Genomic DNA, 19,643 nt, shown 5'->3' with positions numbered 1-19,643 from the left:
TATTATTAATGATATTAATATTTTTCTTGTTTTAATGTAGAAACAAAAATAATATTAATAATGAAATGCTAATTTATTTGCTCTTTCATAAACAAGTTATTCTGAATCCACAAGTCATGGTCCGTCATCTTGATAAATGGTGTCTACAGGTAAATTCGTTATATCTACAACAGATAAACTAACATTTCTGAATTTATCTACATCGAAAAATGTATATTTCAATATCAAGATTAGCATTCTACGTGAATTTGTAATATACAAACAACCATGTCTAGAGCGAGAATGTGCCAAAATTGGAACGATGATAATGTTTTAAAAACATACCTGCAAATAAACTCTCTGCACGTACACATTTCTAATGACTGCTATTGTCGATTCAATGCGACAATACGATATCGAGTGCTTTGCAAGAACTTATCTCTATAACATGAAATGCTACTTCTCAAACACAGTATTTACACTATAGTTATCTCTATCCGCTTCTACTATCCGTATTATATCACATTGACGAAGATACACAAAATATCACTTATATTCATACTAGGGTGCAGTGTGGCCAAAGTGCTGAATACTTTCCATATCAAGTTCGGGAAATTGCATCGTTATTTCCCCAATCAGTAGCCTATTTTGAAGCAACGATTTTGTATTGTTACATATTAATTGGTTTTAATAATATTCTAATTCAAATCTAAAAAAGAGCAAATTAACTTGGATTCTTTAAATCAAGATATATATATACTTTTGCCCTATCATCTTGCAATTATTTTACACATTTTGGCAAAACATTGAAAATGTTTTGTACCTTCACCATTTAACGGAATTCAGATTTCTAAATTAATTCTAAATTTCAAATTGAAAATTTTCCCACAGTTTTGAATTTCAAAAGTGATTCTATTTTTATTTAGTACACGTTTTGCACACTTCAAAAATACAATAAAATAATTTTGTACCCTCACCTTTTCGACAGAATTCTAATTTCAAAGTGGTACTGCAAGTTGATTGTAATATCAACAAAAATTAATTTCAAGTTAAAATCCATCAAACGTCTTGCAGTTTCGCACCTTTATGCAACACTGTCAACAATTTTTGATCCCTCACCAGAACCTAGAAATTCAGGTTTTAATTCAGAAATCAAAGTAAGTATATATCGTCACAGGTTCGGAAATGAAGATAAAGTAATTCTAACGTCAACACTCGTCTACTTGGGTAAATATGTTTTTTTTTTTTTAATTTTGTGTGAGTTTAATGAATGTTATTATCAGGAGTAATTACATGTTGTAATGTGAGATTGCAATTTAGCATGTTATAGTTAGTTCTTGTTTCTTCTTACAATTACCAATTATGTATTTATTTTTCAGGATCCTGCTGGGGTTGACACAAGTGAACCTCCTCCAGTTAAAGGCTGCAATATAGATGCAGGTGAATACATAGTATTTATTATGATAAGCTACTAATTATTTCAAACGGATAACAAATTTTTAATTTTGGAAGATTGAAGATAGAGTTTCTTGAAATGAGCTCCTGTGTAGCATAATATTTGGTGCCCTTTCCCTGCTAGAAGCAGTTTCGTGTTTGCTTTGGCATAAGAATCAAAAAATGTCTATGTAGACCCTTAGGGATGATTGGGGTGTAACGTGGAGGGTGAGGTGGATGAGTCATGCACGAGCCGGTTCCTAAAGAATTTATTGAACACTGATAATGTTATAATCACTTGGCATTACTGCCCTTATGTGGAGCTCTTGGGATGACTTATTCTTGTGGTTTTGGTTCCTGCCGTTGCTTAAGGGGTGCCCACATGGGAGGATTATGGCGCAGGTTCCGCCATCAAGATTTTGGGGGGGATTTTATACCTTCTAATAGTATAAAATTCAACACTTATATATTTTTCGAAAATATATGTAAAAATTGTACACCTTAAATGCACCATATTTAATCAATTAGATGAAGAAAATAAAGTGTTCAAGGGTATTATCGAATAGATGGGAGGGGGGAGAAATATCTAACTCTTACATATTAGGTCTTAATTGACACGTGAGTTCTGGGGGGGATTCTGTATTAAACGTTGGGGAGTACAGTATCCAATTTTAGGTCTTAGATAATGACGGGTATTTTAGTTAGAGGGGATTGAGCATTAAATTCAGGTGGGATATCCAATTCTTGTGTATTATTATTGCCTTATACTGTTGCAAAAATTCTGGTGTGGAGACTGAGAATTAATTTTTTTGAGGAGGCAATATCCACTCTTCATTATCAACAGTAAGTCTAAAATTGGCATGGAAATTTTTGTGGGAGGATTGAGCATTAAATTTAAAGGGGGCAGATAGGAAGCTCGTGATAAAGTGTTAAATCTTAGATTGTCAACGGATTTCTGTAGTGGAGAGAGAGAGTTCTAACATTAAGTTTTGGAGACTGTATTTAGCGATATGGTATCCACTTGTTTTTTTACCCGGAACGTGCCAAAAGAGAAGCTGGAAAAGACTAAATATGTCGGGATCCTAAGAAAGTATTGACGCCCCATTAAATTAATATTCTTGAAAGCCTGCAAAGAAATGGATGTAATAATTTTCTTGCTCGCATTGCTCGCACTGTTGTGTTTTGTGAGTGCGTGTTTGGCGCATTTCTTAAGTGAATGTGAAGTTTTATACTATAACTGCATTACAAGACATAAGTGATATTCTCGATGTTAATTAATAACATCGCTTCTTAATATATAATGCTTTGGTTAGTATACTGCTTAATTTAAATCAGGTGCATCATTTATAACAAAAATATATCGAATCCGCATTTCTAACATCATGTCACAGGAAAAGTTTACTTTAACAAGTTATATTTGCACTTAATTATTGTTACGAGTTACTAAAATATATTTACCCCAAGAAAACGTGGGCGAGGGGGGTAGTGTAACCTTTGAAAGAAAAACCGTGTTATTGCTCTGAGCTTAAGAATTTCTAGCTAGGTTTCTGTAATATTGCGAAACAGGATCGGTCATGCGGCTGGAGCATGTTATTTGGTTTGCCAAGGTTAAATTTTCTTTATCTTTATCTTCAGTTGTGGAACAATTTGTGTTAAATACTCAAATTGTGAGTTTTATAAACTCACTCCAAACACTATTTATATGCTTATTTACATAATTTAATATAATAAATTTAACCAATCAATGTGCTAGCTTTAAGTTTTTTTCGAAAATCGAACAATAAAAAAATTTGGACAGTTTATCATGGCATTTCTTTCAAATAAACAAAATTTATTATGTATTCAACAAAAATATTTTGTGGGGATTATGATGAACGTTGAACCCCAGTTTATGGAGGAGGGGCAGATCAAGTATAAAGCTCAGAGAAAAGTTAGTTTCAGTAGACACGCTGTTGTAATTAAATACTCTGTGGGGATTACGATGTGGTTTCAGGGTACGAATTATATGGTGTGGGGGGAGACACACAATATGATTTGGGGGGAGGGGACACATGACATGATTTTGGGGGGGATTGCGCCATTGGCCTTGGGGGAATACGAGCCTATTGGGTCCACAATCCAGAGTCCGAGCCATGACATCACCATCGTTCTGTTTCCACTTACAATCACAACAGACTCAGCGCCTTCTTCTTAGCACACTAATCAATTCTTGCAGAGCCGGACGTTCACACGAAGCTTGCCGCCCGTTGATTCATTTCTAGCTTGTAACATTCCATCAGTATTGATGATGTTATTGTTTACGTTGCAATAAAATATGAGTATTGTAATAATAAATAGTATTGTGTAAGAAAAATGAAAGACCAGCTATGTGCAACTTTAAATAAATTTCAGGAATTCACACTTTTAAGTCCATAAATGTGCGATCACCAAAGGGCAAGGTCCACTAGTTGACATAGTTCAGTAACTAATGATCGTGCAATATTTTCTATCGTGTATGGTGGAGGTAACGCAAAAGTCACGATATTTTACTATTTCTGTCCAGTTACAATTTACTAGACCCATTCAATTTCAAATTATATTGTATTTTCGTAGCAGTATATATGTCTAAACTGAAAGTTGAATTTAGTGGCTCTCTAATTAGAATACTATTATAAACTTCAGTAACCTGACACACTAATGTATTATAAAGTCCTTTAAGATAAACTATTTCATTTATGGAAGTTGCTGATTAGACAACTTTAGAAATGTTCTATTATTCTTTCCAGCTACCAATTTGGAATGTCTACGAGATGGAATTGTTGAAATATTGACGAATGTGAGGTAAGTTTAGAATTGTGACATCATGGTACCTCTATTAATTACCATTTCAGAGAAGAGTAATATTGCCTCATAGAATTAATGTGATTGAGGAAAGCGTCAAAAATTACTCAAAGTTCTTTTAAATTTACACAAATAAAACTAGCACGAAACGTAATTTGATCATTCCTGAATGTTCGTTGGAATAAGAGATTTTAAGTAGGTGAAGTGGCAATTCATTCGTTCAGAAGTTATTTCTAAAGACAAATATAAATTAACCGATGAACGAAATCGACTTAAGGAAAGGTTTTTGCTACTCAACTTTCAACATTGAACAATCCAAATACTTGGTCAAATATATTAGGATTACCCATTTGACAAGATAATACAGGGTGTATCATAAGTAATAGCGCAAACTGACACAGTTGAAGGAAAGTACACGATAATAGAAGCAAAGAAGTCTGAGTAAGCATGGGTCTACAAACGAGCCGTTTTCGAGATAATTGCGAATGTGTGGTTACAAACCGTGACTGACTTCATTGTTTGTAAACGTCATCCTAGTTGGTAAAATACTAATAATACAGTAAGAAAAGTCATTGAAGATCTCATTGCTTTTATTGAACATTTTACTTACTTGAACAAGGAATACAGTACTACGTTAGTATGTTACATGTTACAATTACTATACACTCGTACCTGTTAAAGGAGGTATTCAAAGTGTCGTCCTAGCATATAATACTGTACGCGATGACGCGAGTTTCGAATTCTTTGAACACCCTAGTTCATTTCGGAAATGGCCACAAGCAGTTCTCCGTACTGATTGTATCCATCCTGTTTGATTACAACGCCACCTCTCGGAAATGTTCTGTTCTTTAAACAAAGAGCAAACCTCGGAACGCGCAAGGAGTAAATCACTCGCTGATTACAAAATGCAATCAGTGACAGCTTCTAATCACACATTCGCACACATTATTAGCATTTTACCAACCAGGACGACGTTTACAAACAATGAAGTCAGTGGCGGCTTGTAACCACACATTCGCAATTATCTTCAAAACGGCTCGTTTGCAGACACATGTTTACTGAGATTTTTTTTGCTTCTATTATCGTGTACTTTCCTTCAACGTGTCAGTTTGCGCTATTACTTATGATGCTCCCTGTATATTATATGCCATTCATCCTGAATATAAAGCTGGCTTCATTCTTTTTAGCCCTATTTGTTCCTGAGATGTACGATTAAAAAACAAGGCGTGTTTCGTAAATGAGAGACTATTTATGTACATATATATTTTTAAAAATATATAACTCGCAGTCGGTCACCAAAAATGGTCAAAATTTGAGAGGTCAACAGTAAACTTTTGCTTGATTTTATGTATTTATTAGCCCTTTTATGTATTTTTGTTATTTAATATGGCTATTTTTGCCACTTTGCTAATATCTAGGACGAGTATGATATATTATTGAATGCAAACTAATGAAGGAACACCAAGAACTAACACCTATTCACAGATCAGGATAATGTGTTTCCTTTAATTGAATCGGTTATTTCAGAAAGCAGACATGTGGAATTTTTGACGGTTTTTAGTTAGATTCGAACTCAAGCAGGGTGTACAGTGGGATCCATGAGTATTAATTACCGTTCGAACTGTCCATGACTATTTTCATTAATTTTTCTCTTACAGCCTGTGTGTTTTTAAGCGATGAATTTTTATGTATGCTGGTGCAGAAATTGTGAACAGCTTGTTTTGAAGTTTCTTTTAATTCTTGAAGCTCTTATTGGGTTAAATAAATTGCACGAACGTGGTGATGGAGATTTTACTCGGTAATACTCATGAATCCCACTGTACCAGGACGCATCGTTTGTTGCACAAATCGCCTAGTGATATCTTCCATATCTAGTTCGATAATACCCAAAATTATCCCTTTTACAAACCTTAATGTCATCAACCCGTAGAGCTAAATATACATTAAATCTTCCAATCTTATTCACAGCATACAAGTCGATTAAATATTTCATACCGAAAGTTATTAGATTTTCAACGTGTCCGTGCTTTACGACAGCCTCTTTTAAATTAGCAACAGTACTTTCCGTTCACTTTCCTCCATATCCAGATAAAGATACACGAATATCAATGCCAAGCATGGTGAATAACATATTCATGGATTACACTCTTAGTGCAAACACCTCAAAGTCCGCAGCTGGTAACACTGGAGCTGCAATATATTGCAATAACCTAACGGAATACAAAATCTACCCATTACCAGCAGAATTTTCAATATTGACGGCGGAAGCTTTTGCTATTCGTCAAGCGTTGTTGTATATACAGGAGAAAAACCTCAAGAGGGTGGTGACCGCCACTGATTCAGTTTCAGTCTTACACTCCCTGGGGTCGATAAAAGCTGATTACTATGTAGACGGGTAGCCTACATTGTTAACATAAAAATTTTGTATCACAAACTAGCCAGCTCAGGTTACAGAAGGAGACCACATAGCAGACGCATTAGCCAAGTACGCAGCTGAAGAATGAAGTCACCGATCGCTTCGGATTCAATTGCCTGCAAAAGCGCCAGAGACACATTGTTGGAAACTTGGCAGAAACAATGGCCAGTTACAGGCAGTGCCGGATCTACAAAGCTTGCCCCCCCCTAAAAATATTATCAAAGGCCCCCTCTACCTACCTACTTTTACACACACACACATATATATATAAAAACGTATGTACATATATAATGTATGCGTGTGTGTGTGTGTGATTTTTGATCTTATGTTGACAAAGTTACATATAAGGGCCTAGTGAGTGATTCCAAAGTCACTTAACACCCCCTACAAAAAGTAAAGGAGTTAAGCTGGGTACAATTGGCCATGATAGAAACAGGTTAGGCTCAGGGGGAACCACATTGTAGTGTTCCAAGCGGATGTCCGCCATACTGGTGGCCGCCACATTGAATTCAACTCACAATTTTTAAATGGGAAGGAGGTGATGTCAGGGAGCGTGATGTGATATAGTATATATGACACTGCTTTCTTACACCAGGAAAATGATACATTTGTTACAATCATGCAGCCGTAACTTTTTCCTGATTAAAGAAATATAGGTTGACGAAATCTTCACCACTGCATTTCTCGTGAAATTATAGTCTCATTTGATTGTAGTCTGACTGCCACTCGGGAAACACGGAATTTTTCCGGCTTTGTCCCCACATAATGCGGCTCTAGAACCCACCCAGCTTCAAATCAAATGGTACCGGGGAGAAAGGATAAAGGCGGCCGCAGCGTGGTGCTGATCACATCACCTCCAAGATTGCCGACATCGAAAATATTAGGGGCCCACATATCCTAAATGTGCCTTCATGGCACGGTGCTATATGCACAGGAAACATTACCTTTACCTGTATACCAAGGTATATTGTGTTCGTTTCTGTACCACTGAGTAACTACGTTTATTTTTACATACGTATATACGAACCCTGTACTATGCCAATGGCTGAGGGTCCCCCTAAAGGCTTACTTGTCTCCGGGCCCCCCGCACCAATTCAACCACTTATAGCTACCCAAAGAACCTTGGTATCAAGATAGTAATCTTTCAAGCCTTCTTAGATGTCGGCTAAATTACACCCTAGCCCCTGAAGACTTGTACACTAGGAAGATTGTGCAATCCCCAATCTGTCAGTGTGGTGCAACCGAAGGAACACCTGATCATATTATATTTGAATGTTGTCTTAATGTAACTACGCGTGATTACTTCTTAAGAGATCTAAAAGAAGCAGGATACAATGGCTCATACGCCTTGTCAACACTTTTGAGGAACCCGACTAAGAAAGTAATATATGTACTTACCAACTATATTGTAAGAGAAAATATTGTATTATAAAATTATGAAATTGTAATATTATGAAATGTAAAACAAATGCAACTGGTGCATAGCTGAAAAGCTACAACCAAATATATATTTATATATAAAAAAAAAAAGCTGTGAAATTTGTGGTTTGTGCAGAAACACATATGAAGAAGTAAATTAAAATTGTTTGCATTTTCGGCTACCCTATTTGAAAGCATGGCATTGTTGTACGCTTCCAGCATTATCTGCATCGTTGGATTCTCAGTGTGGCCTCCTTTTGCATGGAGATCGGATACATGAACGCGTAAAAGACTTGTTTTGTACTTTGTGTATAGACTAGACTTTTCCTGGTGTACTTGTGTGTATTTTTCACTCTAGCTTGTACTCTTTTGACTAACGTCTCTAGTGATATCCCTAAAACAGAAGGAGAAAAGACCGAATCAAGTGAGTATATAGTGTCCTTCCAAACTAATCAGCCTCCTAGGTAGACCACAATCACATAATATTCCCCTCATCCAAACACAAGAAAGACATGCCACAGACTAATATGCCCAAAAATGAATGTCATCGCAGAAGTGATAAAAATGGTGGGCACACCAAAACATTCTACACTACATTAATCGCAGCATCTCAAACTCAAGAGAATAATACTGTGCCTGTAGCCTATATGAAAAACCGAGATCCGTCACTGATCCCTGAACATACAAGAGTGGTTTTACTTATAGCAAGAGTGCATCAACATCTCTATTCCTAATTTGAAAGTGAACCGTGAGAGCAGGATCCAAAATATTGTAATGATGCTTGCACTTGCTCCAACGAAAAGAAGCTCTTAGTATGGAGCTGTAGGTAAAAGGACAAGCAACACATTGGTATGGTAATTGCTATGTTTGTGTTGCCATCGTAGATGTGAATCAATCAAGCAGTTCTTTCTTTATTTTGAGACATTCTTTCCTACTCAGTGACCGTGACTCTGGTACGTCACGGACAGTTCTGGGTTGTAATGATTCCATTGCAAGTCAACGGGGTTGTTACAACCCATAACTGTCCGTGACTGTACCTTCTAACGAGTCTATCTAAAGGAGTAGAGTAAATACACTCCCGATCAGAGGCGTAACCATGAATTTTTGATTGGGTAAGGGGGCAAGTAGCAGGATAAACGTGCCATTAATAATAATAATAATATATTAATATCAATGCAATTATTATTATTATTATTATTATTATTATTATTATTATTATTATTATTATTATTATTCTACACTGTTGTGAAGTATCTGGAAACTGATAGATGATAGGAAGGTGTCTTGAGATTTGCAATTTTGTACAATATGAGAAGTCAGTGAAGTGGAACGTAGGGACAGTAAACTTCATTACAACAGTAATTAATATACAAACTATAGGAATATCCAGTCACCTCAACTTAATAAAGTAGGATTACAGATGGTCAATATATTTTAACTTAGAAATGATTCATACACAGTTTCTTGAAAGCCTTGTGGTCACATAGCTGACCTAGCTGTAGAGTCAGAATCGTACTACATCACAAAATAATGGGTTAAAGGGAATTGAATACACAATAATTAAAGACTAAAATTGGTAAACGCTGTGAGTGCCACAATAATTCAAACACAGTTTTCCGTGTTAAACAGTGAAATGTGCACGCTTTATAATGTGGTAAACGTGCAATGTGGCTGGTAGCCCTCTAAGTTGTTCAAAGGGCGTGTAAAGAGGCACTAGTGTGAAAGTTCTTACGGGCTGATTGAATTGAATTGAATAGAATTAAAAAAGTCTTTTTATTTTCTACAGAGCGAGATTCAGCCTTGGGCTGCTCTACCACCTAACCCTGTTGAAAAAAGTTACAATGCATATATTTATAATACTGAAATCAAATATATAACATAACATGAATGAATTTGACATAAATGAAAAATAGTAAAATTATAAGAGAATACAATGGCAGATACATTAACACACACACACACACACACGCACACACACACACGTGTACATACGCAATTTCCAAATCGATACTACAATTGCATGCACATAGGTTGAAATATTTGTTGTGTCAGATAAGCGTTTGCAAAATACATGGTTTTACTTTACTTGATTCCTGTTGCTTAGCCGTACGAGCTAATGCTCAATTGTTGTCTTTGCAATAAAAATAATACGACTTGTTCTTTGAAGTTTTTGGGTGTTGTAGCAAAAGAAACATAATCGGGAAGAGCATTCCAAACCTTTGCAGACCAGAGGGAGAAGGAGCCTTAGAAACTGACAGCAGAGTGGGGGGGAATGTGTTGAACGATGCGATTTCCCAACACCTTCGCTTTTGGCACTTACAACGTTTACCACTTTTAGTCCCTAATTTATAATCAGTTATCAAGTGATCAGTGAAGATAACATAATAATGATATTTTATAACATTTTAAGCATGTCAACTGCACAAGCAAGAACTTTGGAGACTGCCGTAAGCGAGCTTCAAACAGACGTTTGGAATATTCAGCTCCTCTTAGAAAAACATAGAGTCAGAGATTCAGAGGTACGTTTAATATTTCAATATTGTTTACAGTTGGCACAGGAAACAAAATATATTAACATTGTATTATCAGTAGTAAAATATCTGACCAGGTTATTTTATTGCATTACAAAAAGAAAATAGAATGCTTGTTTAACACTTTAAGCCAAATTTAATCTCTTTCTTGTACTTTGGCACTTAATTGCTTTGATTTATTTCCATGCAGTTTTCTGTTAATATTTGTAATGTTACCTTTCTTAAGTTGTTAAATTGTGAATAAGTTTGTGTGAAAAAGGAAGTTGAAATTGAATAGCATTTAAAACATTATACAATATATGTAACTTATTGAATGGATTCCAAAACGAAAATATTATCCCAAACTTCCGGACTGAATGTTAAAAGGAACTAAATTCTGTTTCTAAGTATGGCTGTGAAGCATTTGATAAATTTTAATGAATCAGGTAATATGAATAAATTAACATTTGTAACAGTGAAATGCATTTAGGTACATTTTCAATATATGGTGAATTTCAATGTTTACTTAAAGTTACACCATTTGTGCATATATTTTGTGAAAAAGGCTTTTAATTTTCTATATATCTAGGTAGTATGTAAACATTATTTCAATTTCAATTTTTAAAAATATATATTTCATGTATTGCATCTTGGTTATTTGTAAAGCTATTTTTGAATTTAAAAAAGTAAATAGTACGCCTACTATTGCCTTCATCCTTTGTATAACTTGATATCATCTGAATTTCCGTTACAATCCTTGCTTGCGACATTCCAGCCATTCATCTTTCATCTTTCTTTATTCTGAATAGATGATAAGCAAAATAAATAGTAACTTTTTGTCGTATTGGTAGGTCATGAGCATAACCTGGCACTTTTATCTGCTTATTAATTTGCATTGGTATTTATGAGAGTTTTATCCATGGAAATTAAATATCTTTACCATAATTACTCAGTTTTATACTAGTTTCCATGGACTCATTTTACAAACATGTAGATTTACCTTCTACTTGCATTTATGAAATATATCATGTTGACTTTGACTAAATAAAAAAAGATGTTATTGCTTTTGTAAATATCTTGTCTGTTTCTCAACAATAGGACACGACAACTCTTGTTCCAGACACAGGTGCAGACGAAGGTATGAAAATGCTTCCTATATATTATTATTATTGTTGTTAGTATTATTGTTATTGTAACTTCTTCCCTGTGTATCCATGAGGTAAAAATTTCTGAAAGTATCTGTATGTATTTTTTCAAAGTTTGTCTTGATCAATGTTTTTCTTTGATATTGATTTACGAATATAAATTATATGAAACATAAAAAATTCGAAAAGCGCCAGATTTACGAAAAGGATTAAATAGAAAAATATCGAATCATTGGTTTTAAGTTCTTATGATGGTGCAAGAAATAACAGTGGCAGTTGCTATTTGCGAGAGAATACTAATATCAACAGGAAACCGAGAAATAACATTTGTTGAATTGCTGTTTTAAGTCCAGGTTTTGCACAGAAAGGCTAATCGGGACTGGACCTACAGCTTAAAGTGGAATTCGAACTACCGTTCAATGTGCCTCTGCCGGGAATCGAACTCGAGACTCCTTGATTACAAAGCGACGACGTTTGTCCCAAACGGGTGTTAAAGGGCGAAATAGATTCATGGGGTACCAAAATCTATTTTTGATACGACGTAGACTTTTCTTTAATTTTATTGAGAATATGAACAGCAGAACACATTATATATGCTCATAAATATAGCTGCTAAGTTAAAACATAGCAAATGATTGTTAAAATTTTATATGGAAAATTGAGCGCTCAAATAGACTTCAAGATATAATGATGCCACTAATATACGCCCCTAAGTGTGCAGTTAAATTGGTGTGTGCTAATTTTAATAAGGAGGACCTATTATATGAAATAGAAAAATGGGTAATCACAGTGGGTCACTATAATCGTATCCAAAAATAAATTCGAACCTCTCTTTCCTTTAATTCCTTAATGACACTATCTCGTCAGACGCATCTCGAGTTGTATACGTTGTAATTAAGGATCAAGGAATTGACTTTCTCAACCCGCTCTGCAGTCCAGACTTGGCTTCAAATGACCCTTACCTAGTTAGAAATGCTCATGGTTAAGAAATATCATTCTGCAATTGAAGTAGATGATGTTTAGTTAAAAAACGTAACAGGCAATGAAGCTTTCTCTTCTGCGGGCATTCAGTGCTTACCACAAGAACAAACTCCGTGTGTGTAACGGGGGGACTGACTATATTACAAAGTAATAGAAGTTTCTCCATGTATCATATTCTATCTTGTCTTATCTTATCTTACCCTTCAAGATCTTTTAACGTCGTCCGAATCGCTTCTATACGTGCCCTGGTTGCAGCAATATTGCAATGTAGATCTAGAGCAGGCGCGGTTCTACCCTTAGGTCACACGGTCACGTGTCCCTCCGCTTGTATTTTATTCGCTTTGCCTCACGGAGTTTTCATCCGAGTGAAGACGGCTACAATTTGTTGGACGAAACTTGACAACATAGCAAGGGTCTCATTCTGGCTGTGGACTTCCTGTTTCGCTGCTTTATCATCATCCCTACGTTCTGACATGAGGGAGAGGTGGGGGGGGGGGATATGGGTGTTTTCATTGCGAATGGTGACAATATTGCTGAGACCCAACACTTGGGGCGCTGTTTTTCGGTTTCCCTCTAAATGGTGGCTGGGTTCGTTTATCGTATCTTACCGAACAAAAGGGATGGGAGGGAACTTTGGAAGAAGGAGGTAGAACCGTGGGACGTCTGTTGTCGAGGTTCGATGTGATTTGAAAAGTTTGTTTAAATTGTTCTGATTTAGTCAGTTCTTTACTGAAGTATTACCTTGAGCGTGAAAATAAAGCGAAATGAATCAGGTGAGATACTAAGAAAGTAAGATTTTAAATCACCAAGACTGGACAAAGAATTAGGCACGCCAAAACCAGAGGTTTGCCTAAATTAAGTGTTCAAAGATAAAAACTGAACGCAACAGAAAATTTAATAAAAATATGTACGAAAAATGGGTATGGATGTGGGGGTGTTCTCCAGCTAATTCCCATTTTGATTTTCCGTGCATTTTATTCAAAGGAAAAGACATATGGAATAAAAGTTGGGTAATAATTGAATTGTTGTTTTAAGTCCACTTTATGCAAGGTAAGGCTAATCGGGAATGGACCTACAGTTTAAAGTGGATCTGAACCACTAGGCGCATCCATTGGGCGTCGAACCCGGGACCCCTTCATTACAAGGCGACGACGGCTTGGACATTGATATGAGTCTCGCTGTCTTGGGGAAAACAGATATCAAAGTGCAACTTGATGATCGTCGTAAACTTTTAGGATATAATGAGCTTGTGTACAAAAAATATATATATTTTATCACGTATTATCGGTGCGATTTTGTGAGGAATTTGAATGGGATTTGCGTGGTCATGACAAAACAGAGGACTCATTAATTGCACCGCGACCCTCGACTATGTTTTGAAAGAGCATTTAGAAAGTGGTTCAAGTGTTTTCAGAGGTATTTAGCTTATATTTTGATTGTGCCCTACCTCTTGCAAACCTCACGAACCGCCACTGATGTAGAGGTAACAAGATGTTGGGGGAAAATAGTCAAAATCGCACAGCTTGCAACACTGTAATTTCGGAAAAACAAAAGACATGGATCTGCAACTTTGCATATTTTCCTATCTCAGATAGCCCTTCCAGTATGCCAAATTTCAAATAAATAAAAAATGTAAGGTTGATAAACTTGTTGATTTCACATGGAATGACTCAGGTACACTTCCCCGTTCATGTACTACTGTCTCATTAAAAATTATAGATACTCGAGTTTGCACTCCAATTAAAAATTATCCAGTAAACCTACATAAAAACGAGTTAAATCAAAATTTAGCTTATTCATTTATGAGTTAATCTATGATAACAAATTTTTTTTCGAGTGTTACAAACGAAAGCTCTCTTTGGAATTCTGTAAATAAAAACCGGATTGTCCGATGGTGATGCAATTTTAGTAGACTGCAGGCAGAAAGGTTTTCAAGACAATTCTTAATTTTCAGGTCTTTAAAGTGTGTCAAAAAAACTTTCTTATCAATTTTTCGAAACAAATTTTTCTTAGTATTGGGTAGTTTTACAAATACAATACTGGTATATTTTGAAGCTCTTTGCATCTGTCTTTAAAATCCATTATCATTGTCAATTCACATTGCGAAACCTACTTTATACAGATCTTTATTCAGCGGAGTAAAGCTGTACGTGGAACTTGGCAACGCCGCAATCATTAACTCGTAGCGCCAGCCCACAGTTTCCACGGTTTAACGGAACGCTCTGTGTGAATATTAGATATACAGGGTGATTTAGAATTCCTATTACACACTTCAGGGGGTTGTAGAGGGGACTTAGTAGATCAAGTTTTGATAAGGAACCCATATCCGGAAACGTACCGTTTTGGTACTACACAGATGACAAGATCACATAATTGCAAATCTCCCGCTTCACGGTAGGCAACCCACATTGACGGAAGACTAAGTCTTCAGTCACCTCATGTCATGTGTGCTGCTTCCAACGTCCTCTGTTTACAATTCAGTGTGCTTCGACATTCACGTCAGTTCCTATTTAGTCGTGGCTGGAAACAGTTCGCATCTCAATCAAACATACGGGGACAGGTGGGTAGGTCGCGGTGGACCACCTCCTTGGCCACCACGATCGCCGGATCTAACTCCTCTTGACTTTTTCGTATAGGGCCACATGAAGTCTTGTTTATGAGACTCCTGTAGTGTCGGAGGAAGACTTGGTTGTACGAGTTCTGGTTGCAGCAGACACGATTCAGCACACACCAGGTATTTTTGAACGGGCGTATGCAAACATCCTTCAGAGGTACACTGTTTGCAACGAGCTTCAGGGTCGCCACATCGAGCAGCTCTTGTAATGACGCAGGTAAAGCGACAGATATGAAATTATATGATCTTGTCCTCTGTGTAGTACCAAAAAGGTACGTTTCCGGACATGGGTTTCTTATCAAAACTTGATCTACTAAGTCCCCTCTACAACCCCTAGAAGTGTGTAATAGGAATTCTGAATCACCGTGCATATTTATAGTAGTTATTATTAAGTCAAGCCTTCTCCTCCTCTTCTTCTTTTTTTAAGAAAATGTTCTCAGTGTACTTAAAAATAAATTAATACTGCATTTACTACATGCTAGGAATTGTACGTTTCATGCATTGTGTATTGAGCTAAATACTTTATTACTATATAAGAATAGTAATGTACACTAAATGTTACAGTTATGACAACGATCAAGATAATCAATGTATTTGATATGTTGGGCCCTTTTGTCGGGGGCCACTGCCCCATTAACAATAAAACTATAAAAATATCTTAATCATCTCTTTAAAGATAACTGTTTCTCTATAAGACTAAAATCTCAAACGAAATTTCGATATAGGATACGCTTTCGATTTTCAAAGTAGGACTATTTTCCCGCAGGATATGAAAATAAACCTTCGGACTGTTGGGACCTGTTGAAGCAAGGAAAAATTACCAGTGGCGTTTACGACGTCTATTTATATCCTGGGCACGAAAAAATTCAGGTTTGTATGTACTGGTATTACTATAACTAGTTCAGTAAAGGATTCTTGTCGGACGTTATTAGGGGAAAGCTGAATATTGTCTTTCATTTGATACCAATAATAATAAGCTTGCTGCTAAAATTCACCCTGTACCGAGTAAAGTTTGAAGGTGTGAGAGTTTTCTCTCACAATGTGCTCTTGCCTACTATCCCAGCCTCTCGCGAAAATTAGTTACTTAGTAAATGTTGATGGTTTTTGTATAAGTGTGTTATATTTAACTAACTAACTCTCTAGCCTTCTTAAACCAGAAGGTTCGTGACTTCAGCAACACAGGCCTCCCATCTGTCCCTATCCTCTGCAAGATCTATATACTCTTTTCCATCCCTACCGATTTCTTTTAGGTCCATCTCAACGTTATCCCTTCATCTTCATCTTGGTCTTCCTACATGTCTCTTACCATCTGGTTTCCCAACAAAAATCCTGTAAACTCTTCTTCCCTCTCCCATTCGTGCCACATGGCCTGTCCACCTAAGTCTTCTTGATTTAATCATTCTAATAATATCTGGACATGAATAAAAAATATGTAGTTCTGAATTATGTAACCTTCTCCACTCACCTGTCTCCTCATCCTTATTAGGCCCAAATATTTTCCTAAGAATCTTATGTTCCTCTTTCAATGTAAGGGACCATGTTTCCCATCCATATAATACTACAGGCAAAATTACTGTCTAGTATCTTTTAACTTTTAATTTCTTAGATATTAAACGAGAAGGCAAATGTTTATGAAGAGACAGTGACATGCATTTCCTGAATTAAGCCTGTTTTTTATTTCCTCTTTAATATCATTTTCATTTGTTAGTATTACTCCTAAGTACTTGATTTTGGAAACTGGTTCAAAAAAGTTGTTATCAATAATTAGATTTTGATTATTACCTAACACTTGGTTTCGGCCTGTAAGCATATATTTAGTTATATCTTTGCTAACTTCCAAACCTATCTCTTTAGCTGATAAAAAGATTAGAGTGGTATTTTGTGAATGATCAATCTTCATATAAAAGGTTATATTCGCTTATGTGCAAGTGCCATCTAGACCAGGAAAATACTCATCATGTTATATTTCAATGTCCACTTTATTGTTCCAATCAAAGAATCTTATAAAAAAGGAATACATCTCCCAACTTTTTTATACTCTTGAATATCGTCTCCAGATATAACAATTGTATTTATTATCAATTTTAGATTTTGCATGATATTGATGTACGATATATGATGTACATGAAAACTGGATATATTCAAAATTTATAACTTGATGTAGCAGTATCATGTTACATGCATGACTTATTTTTAGGACACTTGGTGTAGAGCTGGTATAACAGCTAAAACCAATAAAGTATGAATGAGTGAATGAATGCTGTTAAGTGTGTGTTTTCAAGAATAAACCTTTCATAAAGGTGAAAAAGTACGTTTTGTTTTCCACGCCTTGTCTTTCGAGAAAGACATTTGGAGCGAAGGGATAAATCCTGATTAGACTGAAAGGCACGTAAGAAATTGTTGAACTCTACATCTGATTGTTTCAAGTACTCTTTCGTAGCCTAGTTACATTCAGTATTGGGTATGTGTGGAGCAGCGAAAAAAGATGCTGACGGTAGAGAAGGGGAGAAAGCGATTAGGTGAGGCAAATCAGTGTACAATACTGCCAAGAGCTATTAGCTACATTCGCGTTTTCCCCTTCATGCTGCCACTTCCCCTCTCACGCGCTCATTGGTCGAGTCCTATTAGCGCAGACCCCCATGGCGCAGTGGTAGCGTCATTGCCTTGTAATCAAGGGGTCCCGGGTTCGATACCCGGTGGAGGCACAAGTGGTTCGGATCCCACTTTAAACTGTAGGTCCAGTCCCGATTAGCCTTACTGTGCATAAAGTGGACTTAAAACAGCAACTCAAACCAAAACCAAACCTATTAGCAAGAGGACTTGGTTCGTCAGATGGCTCCAGCCTGTACTTTTTACTAAAGAAAACATTGTCAATATTAAAAACATGAATATGACGCAACGAAAAACAACGTACCGCTATATTTATTTCATTGGTCTGAGAGATATGCATATTTCCTGAAACACTAATTATTGAAGTTTATGGGGTGTAGGAGAGGGAAAGCTAAAGGGGGGAGGATGAGGATTTTTGGGAAAATGTATCACTTGTGATGCTATCTCAATACACCAATATTCAACTTTCACCTAAAGATTTCCGACAACTTCCAATTATTTGCTTTCGTTTCCTTGACTGAACTGGTAATTGTTCAGTAATATAATTAGTTGCGTACTGGAACCTACTTGAATAGTGCATCTCTTTTCGTAGTTATGGAAACAGAGCCTCATGCTTTACGTTTCCTTATTTAGGAACTCATTTACTGAAATTTCACTAATTAATTTTGCCATTCTTTATATTACCACATATGGTACACTTGCCAAAGTAGAAGCACCAGTAACATTTAGGAAAAATATATTGCCTACATATAAATAATCTTATTACATAAAATTCTTACTATATTGACTTCTAGAACATTATACTATTACATGTTAAAAATCACAGTAATGATTCAATACGCTTTCTTCGGACACAGTACAATAATGGTGATTTGAAGAAGAAATTTTACGTAAAGTACACTCCTCACAAAAAGTTTAGAATATTGTTATATTAGACACAAAAAGTTTGGAATATTGTTATATTAGACACAAAAAGTTTGGAATATTGTTATATTAGATACCAAAAGGTTGGAATATTGTTATATTAGACACAAAAAGTTTGGAATATTGTTATATTAGACACAAAAAGTTTGGAATATTGTTATATTAGACACAAAAAGTTTGGAATATTGTTATATTAGACACAAAAAGTTTGGAATATTGTTATATTAGACACAAAAAGTTTGGAATATTGTTATATTAGATACCAAAAGGTTGGAATATTGTTATATTAGACACAAAAAGTTTGGAATATTGTTATATTAGACACAAAAAGTTTGGAATATTGTTATATTAGACACAAAAAGTTTGGAATATTGTTATATTAGATACCAAAAGGTTGGAATATTGTTATATTAGACACAAAAAGTTTGGAATATTGTTATATTAGACACAAAAAGTTTGGAATATTGTTATATTAGACACAAAAAGTTTGGAATATTGTTATATTAGACACAAAAAGTTTGGAATATTGTTATATTAGACACAAAAAGTTTGGAATATTGTTATATTAGATACCAAAAGGTTGGAATATTGTTATATTAGACACAAAAAGTTTGGAATATTGTTATATTAGGCTCAAAAAGTTTGGTATATTGTTATATTAGGCGAAACAAGTTTGGATTATTGTTATATTAGGCAATAGGTGATTGGCACGGTAACAAATGTGGGCGAAAACACAAGAACGTTCAGCAGACAGACAGATACACCCTGTGTTGTTCATTCCAAGACTGTGT

The 19,643-nt window shown here is 35.6% G+C and overlaps 1 protein-coding gene across 1 annotated transcript in view; it reads left to right on the top strand.

Moving 5' to 3' along the window:
* Nucleotides 1–19,643, top strand: part of LOC145981343 (microfibril-associated glycoprotein 4-like) — an 86,414-nt gene that overhangs the window by 41,386 nt on the left and 25,385 nt on the right. Inside the window, exons 5-9 of the mRNA XM_083114566.1 lie at nucleotides 1,359–1,419; nucleotides 4,179–4,233; nucleotides 10,479–10,587; nucleotides 11,677–11,716; nucleotides 16,085–16,188. Coding sequence (XP_082970692.1) covers nucleotides 1,359–1,419; nucleotides 4,179–4,233; nucleotides 10,479–10,587; nucleotides 11,677–11,716; nucleotides 16,085–16,188 — 369 coding nt within the window. The remainder of the gene's footprint in view (nucleotides 1–1,358; nucleotides 1,420–4,178; nucleotides 4,234–10,478; nucleotides 10,588–11,676; nucleotides 11,717–16,084; nucleotides 16,189–19,643) is intronic.

The sequence above is a fragment of the Lepisma saccharinum genome, chromosome 29 (genome assembly GCF_977018435.1).
Source record: "Lepisma saccharinum chromosome 29, izLepSacc3.1, whole genome shotgun sequence".
NCBI classification, from domain to species: domain Eukaryota; kingdom Metazoa; phylum Arthropoda; class Insecta; order Zygentoma; family Lepismatidae; genus Lepisma; species Lepisma saccharinum.
This window is presented reverse-complemented; position numbering and strand designations above follow the sequence as displayed.